This window comes from Cicer arietinum, chromosome 3 (genome assembly GCF_000331145.2).
Source record: "Cicer arietinum cultivar CDC Frontier isolate Library 1 chromosome 3, Cicar.CDCFrontier_v2.0, whole genome shotgun sequence".
In the NCBI taxonomy this organism is placed as follows: Eukaryota; Viridiplantae; Streptophyta; class Magnoliopsida; order Fabales; family Fabaceae; genus Cicer; species Cicer arietinum.
Genome location: NC_021162.2, coordinates 75625193 through 75638979, shown reverse-complemented (window position 1 = coordinate 75638979; position 13787 = coordinate 75625193). Strand labels below are relative to the sequence as shown.

The 13787-nt window shown below is 32.8% G+C and overlaps 2 protein-coding genes and 1 long non-coding RNA gene across 5 annotated transcripts in view; 2 read left to right on the top strand and 1 right to left on the bottom strand.

Annotated features, from left to right (window-relative positions):
• Nucleotides 1–3921, top strand: part of LOC113785839 (uncharacterized) — an 8234-nt gene extending 4313 nt beyond the window's left edge. The window contains exons 2-3 of one of the 2 annotated variants that reach the window (XR_012162500.1): nt 1762–2060; nt 3580–3921. This is a non-coding gene — a long non-coding RNA (uncharacterized lncRNA). Of the gene's footprint in view, nt 1–72; nt 2061–3579 lie in introns of those variants that run through there. The other variant, XR_003472015.1, reaches the window with a different exon arrangement.
• A 4633-nt stretch (nt 3922–8554) lies between these two features.
• On the top strand, nt 8555–10638 carry LOC101508845 (F-box protein At5g03970). The gene is made up of 2 exons (XM_004494666.4): nt 8555–8736; nt 8980–10638. Exon 2 carries the CDS (start codon nt 9045–9047, stop codon nt 10290–10292), a length of 1248 nt encoding a protein of 415 aa, XP_004494723.1. The 5' UTR covers nt 8555–8736; nt 8980–9044; the 3' UTR covers nt 10293–10638.
• Nucleotides 10639–10898: 260 nt separating this feature from the next.
• The window catches only part of LOC101508014 (myosin-11-like), a 13130-nt gene continuing 10241 nt past the window's right edge, over nt 10899–13787 (bottom strand). The window contains exons 31-40 of one of the 2 annotated variants that reach the window (XM_012714190.3): nt 13614–13787; nt 13322–13465; nt 12677–12747; nt 12481–12580; nt 12337–12393; nt 12192–12248; nt 12034–12114; nt 11818–11900; nt 11509–11660; nt 10899–11377 (exon numbers count right to left, since the gene is read on the bottom strand). In XM_012714190.3, the coding sequence (XP_012569644.1) occupies nt 11537–11660; nt 11818–11900; nt 12034–12114; nt 12192–12248; nt 12337–12393; nt 12481–12580; nt 12677–12747; nt 13322–13465; nt 13614–13787 (891 nt within the window). In that variant the 3' untranslated portion in view covers nt 10899–11377; nt 11509–11536. Of the gene's footprint in view, nt 11661–11817; nt 11901–12033; nt 12115–12191; nt 12249–12336; nt 12394–12480; nt 12581–12676; nt 12748–13321; nt 13466–13613 lie in introns of both variants that reach the window. The other variant, XM_004494663.4, reaches the window with a different exon arrangement.

Sequence of the window (13787 nt, the reverse complement as noted above, 5' to 3'; positions counted from 1 at the left end):
TGGCTTGCAATATGAATTTTTTATTCATATGAAATGAAATTGAGATAGTATGTTTGGAATACTTGAACGAGATGAATTCTTGACTCAAAATATGGCTTGCAATATGAATTTTTTATTCATATGAAATGAAATTGAGATAGTATGTTTGGAATACTTGAAATTTAATTATTCTTGACTCAAAATGTGGCTTGCAATATGAATTTTTTATTCGTATGAAATAAAATTAAGAATTTGAGATAGGATGATTGGAAGACCTGAAATTTGATTATATGGATTTTTTTATTCATATGAAATTGAGAGCATTTTTGGATGTCCCAAAATTTAATAATGAGATAGATTCTTGACCCTAAAAGTGACATTCAATATGAATTGCTATTCATATGAAATTGGGATTGAATGACAGTATTGTGCCTCGATGACCATAGATACAAATTTGATATTTGAGTGTATATAATCCTAAATTCTTGATAAATTAGAATGAAAATATTGTCCCTCAATGACCTTGGGTGGTGTGATGAAATTGGGTGGTCTTGTTGAAGCGGCATCTTGCAATGCCTTGTTGACACAGGGATTGGAAGGCAAAGAGACATTCAAAATATCATTAAACTGTTGGCAGAGATGGAAAAAACAAAAATACGAGTCCAGTGGTATAACCTTTGGGATTTTTACTAATCACATATGCAAGGCTAGGAGGATCGATGAGGCGTTGGGGGTGTTTGATAAATTGGTGTTGAACCTGATGTGGTTTTGTATAATACTTTGATTGACAATCTTAGTAAAGTTGGGAGGGTAGAAGATGGTTTGAGTTTGCTGGCAGAGATGAAAACGGAGAAGAAAAATAGGCCAAACACTGTGTCATATAATTGCTTGATTGATGAGTTCTGCAAAGCTGAAAGGAAATGTTGTTACTTATACTGTGTTGATATCTGCATTCTGTGGTGTGAACAATATTGATAAAAGCCATGCATATAACTTGCTACTATGTTCTCATAAGTGGGTTCTGTAAGAAGAAGAAATTGGTTTCTTACCTTGGCAAAGCTGGAGATTTTGCAACTACTAGTAAGGTGATGAAAAAGATGATAAAAGAGGGTCTTAAGCCATCTGTTGTCACATATGAGGCAGTTATACATTCATTCATATTTTTTAAAGAAGAATGTTGATGAGGCCATGAAGTCACTCTGTTAGTAGTAGGCTTGTGCTATAAGTTAAAATGCTTAGCTTTTAATTGTCTAAGCTCCAATTTTTCGTACTCTTTTGAGCTCATTTTCAGACCACATTATTTTAGTAATATGTTGCGGAATCACAATACTTTACTTGGTTATCATATTGAATAATTGTTTGAACTTTGAAGGGGTTGATCATGAACTTTCTATTAGGATACTATGACACTTTTTTTCCTGTTGATGAAATAATTGAACTATCTAAGAATCAGAGGACAAGATAGTGTGCCAATTGAGGAAGGCAGCACAATGGATTGTGTGACCCTAACAATTAAAAATTGAAATTTTCACAGACCACGTAGCGTGTGGAAGAAGGGATATGTGCAAGTTGTGAAGTCCTGATGTTTGTTATTGTTAATAATTTTTATTATATAGGTGTTTTGCAATTGAAACTGTGCTTTTCTGTGACAATCAATCTACAATTGCAAATTCTGTCACTTAAATTTCAGATGCATATTCAGTTTTTTCTCAATGCTTTTTTGCTAGCTTTTGTATTTTATTTTATTTTACCCTTGTGTGCTCAATTGTCTCTTTGGTATAGGTTCATGGTGTATTTTATACCAGATCAAAAGTTCTAGTATTAATGGTTACTCTGAATACTGTCTTGGAATTGAATTATGTTGATTGGTTAATCTTCCTTTCACTTCCTTTTACATGTTTCCCTTTTCTTATGTTATTTTATTTTCTTTCTATTGCTTTTGGTGTGCTGAAAATGTTTTCCTATTGCTATTCTTGATTATGCTGAGAGCAAAATTGGAGTTGATGATGATCAGTGTATTGTTGTGAACTGGAGTTGAAGGATGAAAGACTACTGAGACAAATTCATCCAAGGAATTGCAGGTCAGTATTCTTTATAATCAATTCTAACTTTTTATATAACATTCTTTATATGAATGAGTTGTTACATAGATATATAATGTTAGTTTTAGTAAAATGGTCTTAATTTAAATCAGTCTTTATTATACTCTATTAGCCTATTATTAAGTTGACTTCCGAAATATTAAGAGTTATCCGTAGAATAATATAAGCATTTCGGCTTCATCAAACCAAACTGTCACCAAACTACATAGTCTCCCTCTTGAATTGTAATTTCTGAGCATGAAATTGTGAACTGCTACCTACCTTTGGTTTGTGACTTTTATTCAATATTTGTTGAAAGAATGGGGAAAGCGTCTGTAGAGGTAAATAACTTTTGTCATTTTATATTTTGTTCTAATTAATTATGTGGAAGATGATAGGGATGTTGCTTACATTTTATATACAAAATAATGGCTGAAACACTCCCTATGCATCTTATGCTATGAAGCATGGGGTACTTATAAAATGATGGTGAATTATCCGTACCGGTACTTTGTTTTTCCTTATTATTTTATTTCGAGGGAAGTTGATAATTTTCTTATATATTAATATAAAGTTATTTGTTTATTTGAGTTTATTTGTTGTTGTAATCGAACTCAATTTGTGATTTTGTAAACATTTATTTTGATTTTGTATTGTGAATGGAACAAGTTAACTCTCTTAGTTAAATTATATAAAAAAATAATGTCTTTCATCGACGTATCCGACCTTATTTTTTATTTATAAAAATACCGTATTTTGTACTCGTACTTATGCATCATAGCTGATACAACTTTCGTGCTACCGTATTGATGTTAGCATATATTTCCTATGAGTTTGAAGTAGAGGTTGTGTCGTTGGGTTGGGCTCTATGCTCACTAAGCTTGATTCTGATTTGCAAGGTGCACTCTCGTGTCATTTTTATTAATGGTACCTTGCCAATTTTCTACTTCTGCATTAGATTTTTTATGCTTCAGTTTTTTTATAGAATATTTTTTTCTTTGCTGGACTTCATCTGAGTACTAAAGAGCTTGTTGAATAAGCATGTTGAATAGAGCATACACATAGAAAATAAATATGTATACTGAATAATTAAGCAAAAGACTGAATGTTTTTGCCTTCCAAAGTAGCTCTCCCTCTCATTATAGCTGTTGAATTAGTCATCAGCCAATTCTTTTAAAAAGGATGTATATAATTATAGTTGTCAACATAGTTAGGTTAGTATTGTGAAGAGCAAAGAGTGAATAGTAAGTACTTGGAATATGAACATTGCTTGGCTACCTAAGAACTAGTTTTAGAACTTAGAAATGAGAATCATTAATCATTGTTCATGTTGTGTGGCGAATGCCGCAGACTGATGTTTTTTTCTTCTTCCAGTTATATAAATATGTTTATTCAATGGATTTGATTATGTTATGTTATACTTATTTTGCTTAATTCCTTAGTTCTGTTGGTATTCAAGTCCTTCAAATTTTCAATGGTATTATGATTTACAATTACATATATTTGTTATTTATAACAGGACTTCTGATTTGACGTCTTATGGTTTAAAACTTTGATGGCACAGAAATTTGAAATAGTCATTGAGGATCAAGCTGGAAAATAGTTCAAGTGTATGATCAGTTGAGAAAGCTGAAATGACAAAATCAATGGATTGATTTATTTAGGAATTTGATATATGATTACTTGATTTGCTTGGCATTGTAAAGACATCCACAACTGTCTCTTTTTGTTATAAGTATTTTAAGATTCCCTTCATTAAGTTGCTACAATTCTTATTGAAGAGGAAAAAAATCACCACAACAGAAGTAACTTATTAAGTTTATCCGTAAATATAAATTATGTTATTACTTTTTTAATTGAATTTACTTCTATATAACTTCATTAAAAACTTGAATTTACAATGATTTTTCTTTTTGCAGTAGCGGTACCTGGTTGCATGTGCAAGAGTCAAGTGGTTATCATATTTTTTTTAGCTTTCTTACTTTCATTTCTACGAGTCAAGTGAGAAATTATATGCTTTGATTGCTCACTCAGGTTAGGACTAAAATCTTTGGATTCTCACTCCATTTTCAACATGTTCTCTGTTTTGTGTCTGCCTAATCAAACATGCCTTAAATTGTTTAGTACTTGGGTTGCACATTATACAAAAGGTTTTGTCTATAGGCTTGAATTGGGATACATAAGATTTTGCCTCTAGGAGTGAAACTATTTACTACTTGGGTTTGCACATATATCAGTATAATACTATAGTTCACTTTTCTGCTTTTCCATGTGTTATTTTTTACTGGACAAATACTTAAATACGTATTCAATTTCATGAACTCTGATTATTTTGAATTTTTATTTACAAATTAAACAGTTAAGTTTTTCTTCTTCATTTTTGATAACAAATATGATATAGATCAAGCTGTCAAAAAATTTTTTTTGTGCAATGAGTGATAACAAGGCTACTACTATCCTATTCAGAGACAGTTATGAATGAATGAATGAAAGAGTTGTGAGATAAACTTGAGATACTTTTTAATTCTTATAAGGCATCTTGTTTGTGAGTTATTAAATCTGAGATACTTTCTTTGTACATGTTGTCATAAGAGAAGGGTTTTTTTACTCAAAATGTGACTTATAATATGAATTTTTTATTCATTTGAAATTGGGCTAGTATGACTAGATGACCCGAAATTTAATCATAAGATAGATTTTTGACCCAAAATTTGGCTTGCAATATGATTTTGTATTCATATGAAATTGGGATAGTTTGTATGACTCTAAATTTAACCACGAGATGAATTCCTAACTCTAAATGTGACTTGTAATATGAATTTTTTATTCATATGAAATTGGGATAGTTTGTATGACTCTAAATTTAACCACGAGATGAATTCCTAACTCTAAATGTGACTTGTAACATGAATTTTTTATTCATATGAAATTGGGATAGTTTGTAATGACATGCATGTCATAATGACCCTTTAATGGAATGGCAATAGTAAGTTTGCCTTGAATGATAATATTGTGTCTCAATGACCTTGGACCTAAATTTGACATTTGTGCCTATATGATCTTAAATTTGATAAAATTGAGATGACAATATGGTGTCTCGAGGACCTTGAATGCGAAATTTAAAATTTGAGCAATGATGATCCTAAATTTGATATATTAAAATGATGGTATTATGCCTCGATGACCTCTTTGATTCGAAACTCAATATTTGAGCCTTGTAAACTATCCTAAATTCGATAAATTTGGAGGATTATGATATTGTGTTTTGATCAACTTAGATGTGAAATGATTAATATTGCACCTCGGTTCCAAAATTTATATAGGAGCTTATTATCCTAAATTTGATAAATTGGGATGATGGTATTTTGTTTTAGATGTAAAAAATGATATTTGAGCCTAATATATTATCCTAAATTTGATGAATTCAGATGATGATGGTCATATTAATCTTTGATCACCTTATATGTAAAATTTGATTTTCGGACTATGTTATGATGCTTCAATGAACTTGGATGCAAAAATTATATGTGAGGATATGATCTTGAATTCAATAAATTGAAATGATGATATTGTATGCCTATATAGTCTTGAATTTGATAATTTGCGATGATGAAATTGCCTTGATAATATTCGATACAAAATTTGATATATGAACCTAAATGGTCCTAAATTTGATAAATTAAATGATTGTGTTGCATGTCGACATTGGATGTAAAATATTTTGAATCTAAATGGTTCTAAGTTTGATAAATTGGGATGATGGTTTTGTGTCTAGACGACCTTGGATACGAATTTGACTTTTGAGTCTTATTGAAATGAAATTCTATAAATTTAGATGATGATATTGCACCTCGGATGACCCTAGTTTGTTAAATTGGAATGATGGTGACTCAATGGTCATGCCAAATATGATATTTGACCTAAATGATCTTATATTCGATAAATTGATATGATGATATTGTGCCTTGGTGATCTTGGATGCAAAATTTGATATTTAATTCTTGACGAACCTAAATTCGTTAATTAGGATGATAGCGTTGAGCCTCTAGGCTTTGGGATACATATTTTATTTGAGCCTAAATAATTCAAAGTTTAACACATTGATATGATGGTGTTGTGCCCCCGTGACCTTGAATGCGAAATTTGTTCTTAAATGTACCTAAATTTGTTAGTTGGAATGATTGTACGGTGATTTTACTTGGATACAAGTTTTAATATTTAAGCTTGTCTAAATGAAATGAAATTTGATAAATTGATGTTACGGTATTGTGCCTTGATATTGGTTACATAATTTTTATTTGAGTCTAAGTGATCCCAATTTCAATAACTAGGGATGATGATATTGTGGCTAATGATTTTGGCATGAAATATTATATTTGGGTATTTTGATCTTAAAGTCAATGAATTGAAATGTTGGTATTGTGTTTTGATAACCTTGGATGCAAAATTTTATATTTTAGTCTAGATGATCTTAAATGATCAATAAATTCGGATGACGATATTGTGTTTCGACGACATTGAATGCAAAATTTGATATTTGATTCTAGACAATCTTAACTTCGGTAAATTAGGATGATGATATTGTGTCTTAATGACCTTAGATGCAAAATTTGATATTTGAGCCTAGATGATTCTAAATTTGGTAAATCGGGATGATGTTATTGTGTCTCGATGACTTTGGATGCAAAATATGATATATGAGTTTAGATGATATTGAATTCAAAAAATCGTGGTTGTATTATTGTCCTTCAATTACATTGGATACAAAATTTGATATTTGAGTCTAAATAATCCTAAATTCGATAAATTGGGATAATGATATTCTGCCATAGCTTTAATGAACTTGGATGAAAAATTTATATGTGAGGATATGATCCTGAATTAAATAAATTGGGATGATGGTATTGTGTGCCTATATGGTCTTGAATTTGATAAATTGCGACGATAGTAAATTGTCTCAATAATGTTCGATCAAAAATTTGCTATTTGAACCTATATGATCATAAATTTGAATAATTAGATTGATGGTGTTGCATCTCGACATTGGATGCAAAATATGATATTTGAGTCTAAATGGCCCTAAGTTCGATAAATTAGGATGATGGTTTTGTGCCGAGACAACCTTGGATTCGAATTTGACTTTTGAGTTTTATTGACATGAAATTATATAAACTTAGATGATGATACTGTGCCTTGGAAATATTGGATGCAAAATTCATTATTTAAACCTAGATGACCTTAATTGTTAAATTGGAATGTTGGTGTCTCAACGACCATGGATGCCAAATATGATTTTTGATCTACATAATCATATATTTGATTAATTGAGACGATGATATTATGCATCGATGATCTTGGATATGAAATTTGATATTTGATGAACCTAAATTCGTTAAATTATGATGATAGCGTTTAGTCTCCAGACTTTGGGTACAAATTTTATTTGTGTCTAAATAATTCTAAGTTCAATAAATTCGGATGATGGTTGTGCCCCGTGACCTTGGATGCATAATTTGTTCTTATATGTTTCTATATTTGATAGTTGGAATGATTGTATTGTGTCTTTACTCATATACAAATTTTGATATTTCAGTTTTCCTAAATAAAATGAAATTCGATAAATTGATGTAATGGTATTGTGCCCCGATATTGGTTACGAAATTTGCTAGTTGAGCCTAAGTGATCTTAATTTCAATAAATCGGAATGATGATATTGTGCCTCATCGATTTTGCAGCGAAAATTTATATTTGAGTAATATGATCTTAAAGTCAATGAATTGAGATGTATTGTACCTTGATATCATTGGATGCGAAACTTTACATTTGAGTCTACATGATCCTAAATGATCGATAAATTAGAATGACGATATTGTTTCTCGATGACGTTGGATAAAAAAATTGATAGTTGATTCTAGACAATCTTAAGTTCGTTATATTAGGATGATGATATTGTGCCTCGATGACCTTAGATGCAAGATTTGATATTTGAACTTAGATGATTCTAAATTTGGTAAATTGGGATGATATTGTGTCTTGATGCCCTTGGATGCAAAAATATGATATCTAAGTCTAGATGATATTGAATTCGAAATTTGGCGTTGGATAAAAAATTTGATAGTTGATTCTAGACAATGTTAAGTTCGGTAAATTAGGATGATGATGTTGTGCCTCGATGACCTTAGATGCAAGATTTGATATTTGAACTTAGATGGTTCTAAATTTGGTAAATTGGGATGATGTTATTGTGTCTTGATGCCATTGGATGCAAAAATATGAAATCTAAGTCTAGATGATATTGAATTTACTAGTTTAAATTAAGAGTGAAAGAATTCAAAGCCGAGTGTAAATCCAAATGTAGATAAAAATATAACATCATTACACCTGCCGGTTCAAATAATAATAATAATAATAATAGTTCCTATCACATTTTATGGAATTTGTCGAAAGTGCTTCTTAGAACATAATAAATAAAAGCAAGCAAATTGACGTGGCAAGAGACACATTTTATACAGATAAACAAAATAAATTGTAACCATTAGAACCCTAAACCAACAAAACTCAACAGCTCTATCAAAGTAAAGGAACGCTTACACGACTGAAAATCGCACTGAGCACGACTGGCCGGAAAACTCCGGCGGACTTGGTCGGCGGCGGCCACAAACAGCGAGAATCCCAGGTATTATTCCTATTTTTTCATTCCTCTCTTCTGCTGCGGCACGGTTCCGTAACATGTGTTTTTCAGCGCGATTTACGGCCGCAATAGCTGCCACCTGCATGCAAAAGGCGTCGCGATAGCTCCACTCCGAATCGGGATTCCGTAATTGCGCGTCGCCATCGATAGCATTTTATAGAATAGAATGATGAAGTAGCTTATGTTCTTAATTATCAATTTTTGAAATGTGTTTGTGCTTTTTTTCAGCTCTTATGATGATGAAGTTGGTAGCATATAATATTTAACAATATTCAACCTAGCCGAAGAAAATTATGAAGAAGAGAAAAACCGAGAGTAAGAGTAATAAGAGTAATAAGAATAATAATAGTAATAATAACAGTGTTTATGCTGTACTTAACTGTGATGATATCCTTCATGAGATTTTACTTCGTGTACCACCATCAACTATCTCCAAATTAGTTCTTGTTTCCAAAAGATGGCTCCGAATTATAACCACTTCTTCCTTTCGCCGTTCTTATATGATCCAATGGGGCCAAGATTTTCGACATTTAGGTTTTTTTGTATGCAACTTTTTATACCTTGGAAGACCTCGTGATGGTATTCGTCGACCTTCGTGGGAGCCTGCTCTTCCATTTTTGTCTACTTGTAAAGAGGGTGATGATTTGGTGCGTTCTGGAATGCTAAAAAAACTTGGTTACTTCATTGATTCTTGCAATGGTGTTATACTTTCTGGTATTCACCCTAAGATATACTATGTGTATGATACCATGACTAAGCAACGGTATCAATTACCGGAACCTCAGCAGTTTTATAAAACTTTATGTATGGCTTTGATTGTTGAGGAGTATCTTGAGGGTGATATTTGTTACAAGGTTCTCCGTGCGAAATGTGAATCTAAACCTATTGGGAGTAACACTGTATCGGTTGAGACTTTCTCATCGAAAACTGGGAAGTGGAAGCAATCTACTTTGATGTGTTCTATGTCTTTTGCGTTGCATCCGAGGACGGTTGGTATGGTGGTTGGTGGAGTTGTACACTGGCTTGCGATGTGGGGGAAATTGGCTATTTATGATCCGCGTCTTGGAGATAGAAATGTAGCTTTGATTAAATTACCGGCGGGTGTGTTATCGCATGAGCATGAGGAATCTATTCTTGGGGAATCTTCGGATGGGCTTTTGCAGTATGGTCAGAGCAATAACTTGGGTTTGGAGATATGGATGCTCAAGAAGGAGCAAGGAGTTAACTCATCCATTTACAGCAATTGTACACATTTGAGATACAGTTGGATTCTCAGGTGGAGATTGAATTTTAAAGTTATATGGAAGCAGATACCGACCCTCAACATGTATTTTAAAGAAACCCAAATACTATCATTTCTTCCTCAAAATTCTAAATCTGTCTTCATTAGAGTGGGCTGGAACATTTTCCTGTGTGATTTAGAGACCAAGACAGTGGAAATAGTTACTTATCAGGGTCGAGGAGCCTCTATTTCATGGGAGTCTAGCAAAGTGGTTCCTTACTTTCTGCCTGCTTGGCCAGTCTCTTCAACTGTGTCATGACAGAATTGAACATGATTTTGGTCATGTAGAAGGCTTGTTGTCTTTTTGATCTATCTTGATGGCAGTTGATATTTTCCATTTTGTTGAGTCATGATAGATAAATGGAGGTGAAACTAAAGCTTTTAGCATCTTTGTTCTGTTTTAAAGTCTAGTGGTGTAGCTCACCTTCATTTTGACTTATAGAATCGGTGGTGTATATGCTAATAGGCTGCTGGTTAATCATGCACTCAAAAAATGTTGCTCCTCTGATCTTCGTTGTCTTATTTGCATTGAAGAATTGCAGTTGGAATCAGTCACATAAAAGTATGTTTCATAAGATGAATAAATGAAACTCTCTTTTCACCTCCTTTTTGTTTGGTTATTATTGTTGCTTACTTGTACATGAAAATCCCATGTCCTTCACATTGAACATGTTCATTGTGCTTGAGGTGGGGTAGTTTCATCTATACTGCCGAGCGGAAGGCTCGAAGGCTTTGAGCGTCAAATTAAAATTTTCGGATATCCAATATGAATTTTCTAGAACTACAAAAATATAACACGAAACCTTGATTCTATGCGATTTAACATCCGATAGATAAACATGACAGAGCACTAACGACACCATAATTATATGAAATTTAATGTTCAGCAAAAAAGTTAATTTTGTAAATATTTATAATAATATGCAGATATTAAATACAAAGATTGCTAGTGTGGAGCCTTTGGACTTACTGTTCATAGCACGCATATAATGAATGTTATTTAAGAGGCCTAATTCCATACACGAAGGAGGAACAAATATATAGTGGAAACTGATAAAATATCAGACCTAAGTAACCTCAGATAAATTTCAAATCCTCAAAATGCAAATCTAAAATCTCCAGCTAAATAATGTTTTCTGCTGACACAAATTATGTTCATTCCCGTATTTTTGTGAATATCTAAGTACAAAATCTTGTATCTTAAGCAAAACCAGGTGCCGAGAGGGAGAAGCCCAAATGAAAAGATGATGAAAATTTCATGGACAAAGGCAATATGCTTTTACTCCCGTCTCAAAAGCTAGTTTGCGCACCATTAAATCTGCACTACGTCGTCCCTTTTTCAAGCTATTGAGAAATAAATAAATTTATGTTAAATGCAATCTTCTTGCTGATGCCAAAATAAAATCATTTCACATAATAATATCTAACTGTAACTGAATGTGAGCTGAGCTGATATCTGGACAAATGCGGAGTACCAATGGATCAATTCTGCGACGAAAGCTGTCAGTCTGGGCGTGGCAACAAGAAACTAAAGCCAGAGTTCTCACGAATTAGTGGTGGAGGCTCTATATCAGAGATATCTATCTGTTCATTTGACTTTGATATGTCATCAACAGAAAATGGAATGCTGCAAAGTAGGTGCCACCAAACAGTCAATGACAAATAAAAGTCAAATATACATTCAATTATCAACAACTAGAAGCATGTCTAACAAAGAGAAAATAATTAATTTAATGTGAGTTTATAAAACAAAGGAAACCTGAACAAAATGGCTGAAGGTTTACCTTGAATCATCATCCAACAGAAAAGAATTACTAACTGCATTATTTGAATCTTCAGTCATCAACACTCGCATATTTGATATGACCTAGATGAAAACATTGATATGGAAAAGCTCAACATAGTTTTTTCTACACGTTTTCGATATTAAGTTATCCTACTGCTTTCTGGCATAGATGGCTTTAAACATAGTTTAGTAATGGTTTCGTGTGAAAACTTACATCAGGGGACACACTATGTGTGCCATACTTGTCATCCCAGTACATGGTGCTAATTCGATATAGCTGCTGTATACTGAGGACCTGTGAACAAGGAACTGACAATGGTAGGCATGTGGGAGAGTGAAAGTTAAATAGAAAGTAAGATAGCTTTCACTTACTGGACAAAGGTCATGACTTATTTCATCCAACGTTTTCTTTGGTTTCTGATGTATGACCTGAATTAAATGTAGGAAATACCAGTTTTTAATATTTTACTCTGACCATTTGAACAAGTGTCGTGCAGATTGCAGATAGATAGATTACCAGAAATCCAATAGCTTGCCTAATATGTTTGAGCTCATCCCAGGCTGGACCTGCATACTGCAATTTTATTTCCGGGAGAGGGGTCAGTATGTATTTATACATTATTGAAAGAACTTCAATATTAATAGCAGTGTAGTATTGCACCTCATCAGTTGCCTTATAACACCAATGCTCCAATTCAGCCAAACCAGCTTTCACATATTCTCCATTGCTAAATGAACAGCACTCCCGTCTTAAGAGAAGACTATAAGAAAAATGAACATGTGAGATGAAAAATATGAAAAATCTGATTTGCGGAACAGAAACCAATCCCAAAACATGGAAAGTGGAATAAACTAACCTATTGAAGAGTTGGACATTGATGAAAGAAAAAATTTGAGTGAACACCTTACGAACCAAAAATGGGGGAACCTGCCAAAATGAAGCAGAATGGGATTGATCAGAACAAACATATTTAACTCAAACAAGAAGTAAATGCAAACATAACACGTTATTAAAGACAAAATGCAAACAAACAATGAAAGAATAAACCTTCCTAAAGTATAACAAAATTATGTAGACTTTTGCTCTCAAATTTTCCCACACCTCCTTGTTTTTAATGATCGAATAGTTTCATATTTGAAATTAAAGACTTTTAATGCCTATGCACTGAAAGTCTATGGAATATTTACTCAAACAGCAAATCATATCTAACCATTATGTCAAATTGTAACATTATTACCTGAAATATCTCCATAAAATCTACATCGTGAGATACAATTACATGCATGTGTAAAATTATTTTACACATGCAGTCCATAGGAAATAAATTGTCTCTACATTTATGGAAAACGAGGTAATCTATTTTTGGTAGACTTTGAGAGCAGCCTGTGGTTTTATTATAACCTGTATTTTTTCATTGGGAAGTAGAAGAACTGCTAGCAAAAGTAGTTATAAGAAAGCACCAAAAAGAGAGAAATTATGCAGCAAAAGAGGTTCTACTAACGTGATTTGCTTTCAAAGTATTTAAGAAGATCCCAAGGCTCTTGACTATCCCCTGCCAGTGAGCAATCAAGGCTTTTTGCGCTTCAGTGTTTGCAACTGAACGTGATGATCCCTTAACTAAGCTTGCCCTGGATGTTCTTGGTGCCTATATCATTGCATTCAAACAGTTACAAATTAAATCATTGAATTTGAGTGACAGTGAAGGAAATGAAAAGCGTTACAAATTTAAGAAAGCATGCATGGTATATCAGTGCATAGAAGTTAACTGGAGCAGAATGAAAAAATTGTTATACCTGGATGCATAATCCAAGCAAGGGAGAAATTTCTTTCTTCAAGTTATCTCGAATCATTCCATATATTTTTTCTACATATGCTGTAAGCTGCTGTTTGAAAAGCAGAGCTGGGTACTTGGCCTCAACCTGTCTTAGTGTATCTACTCCTCCGTTCATGCTACCGTTGATTAGGGA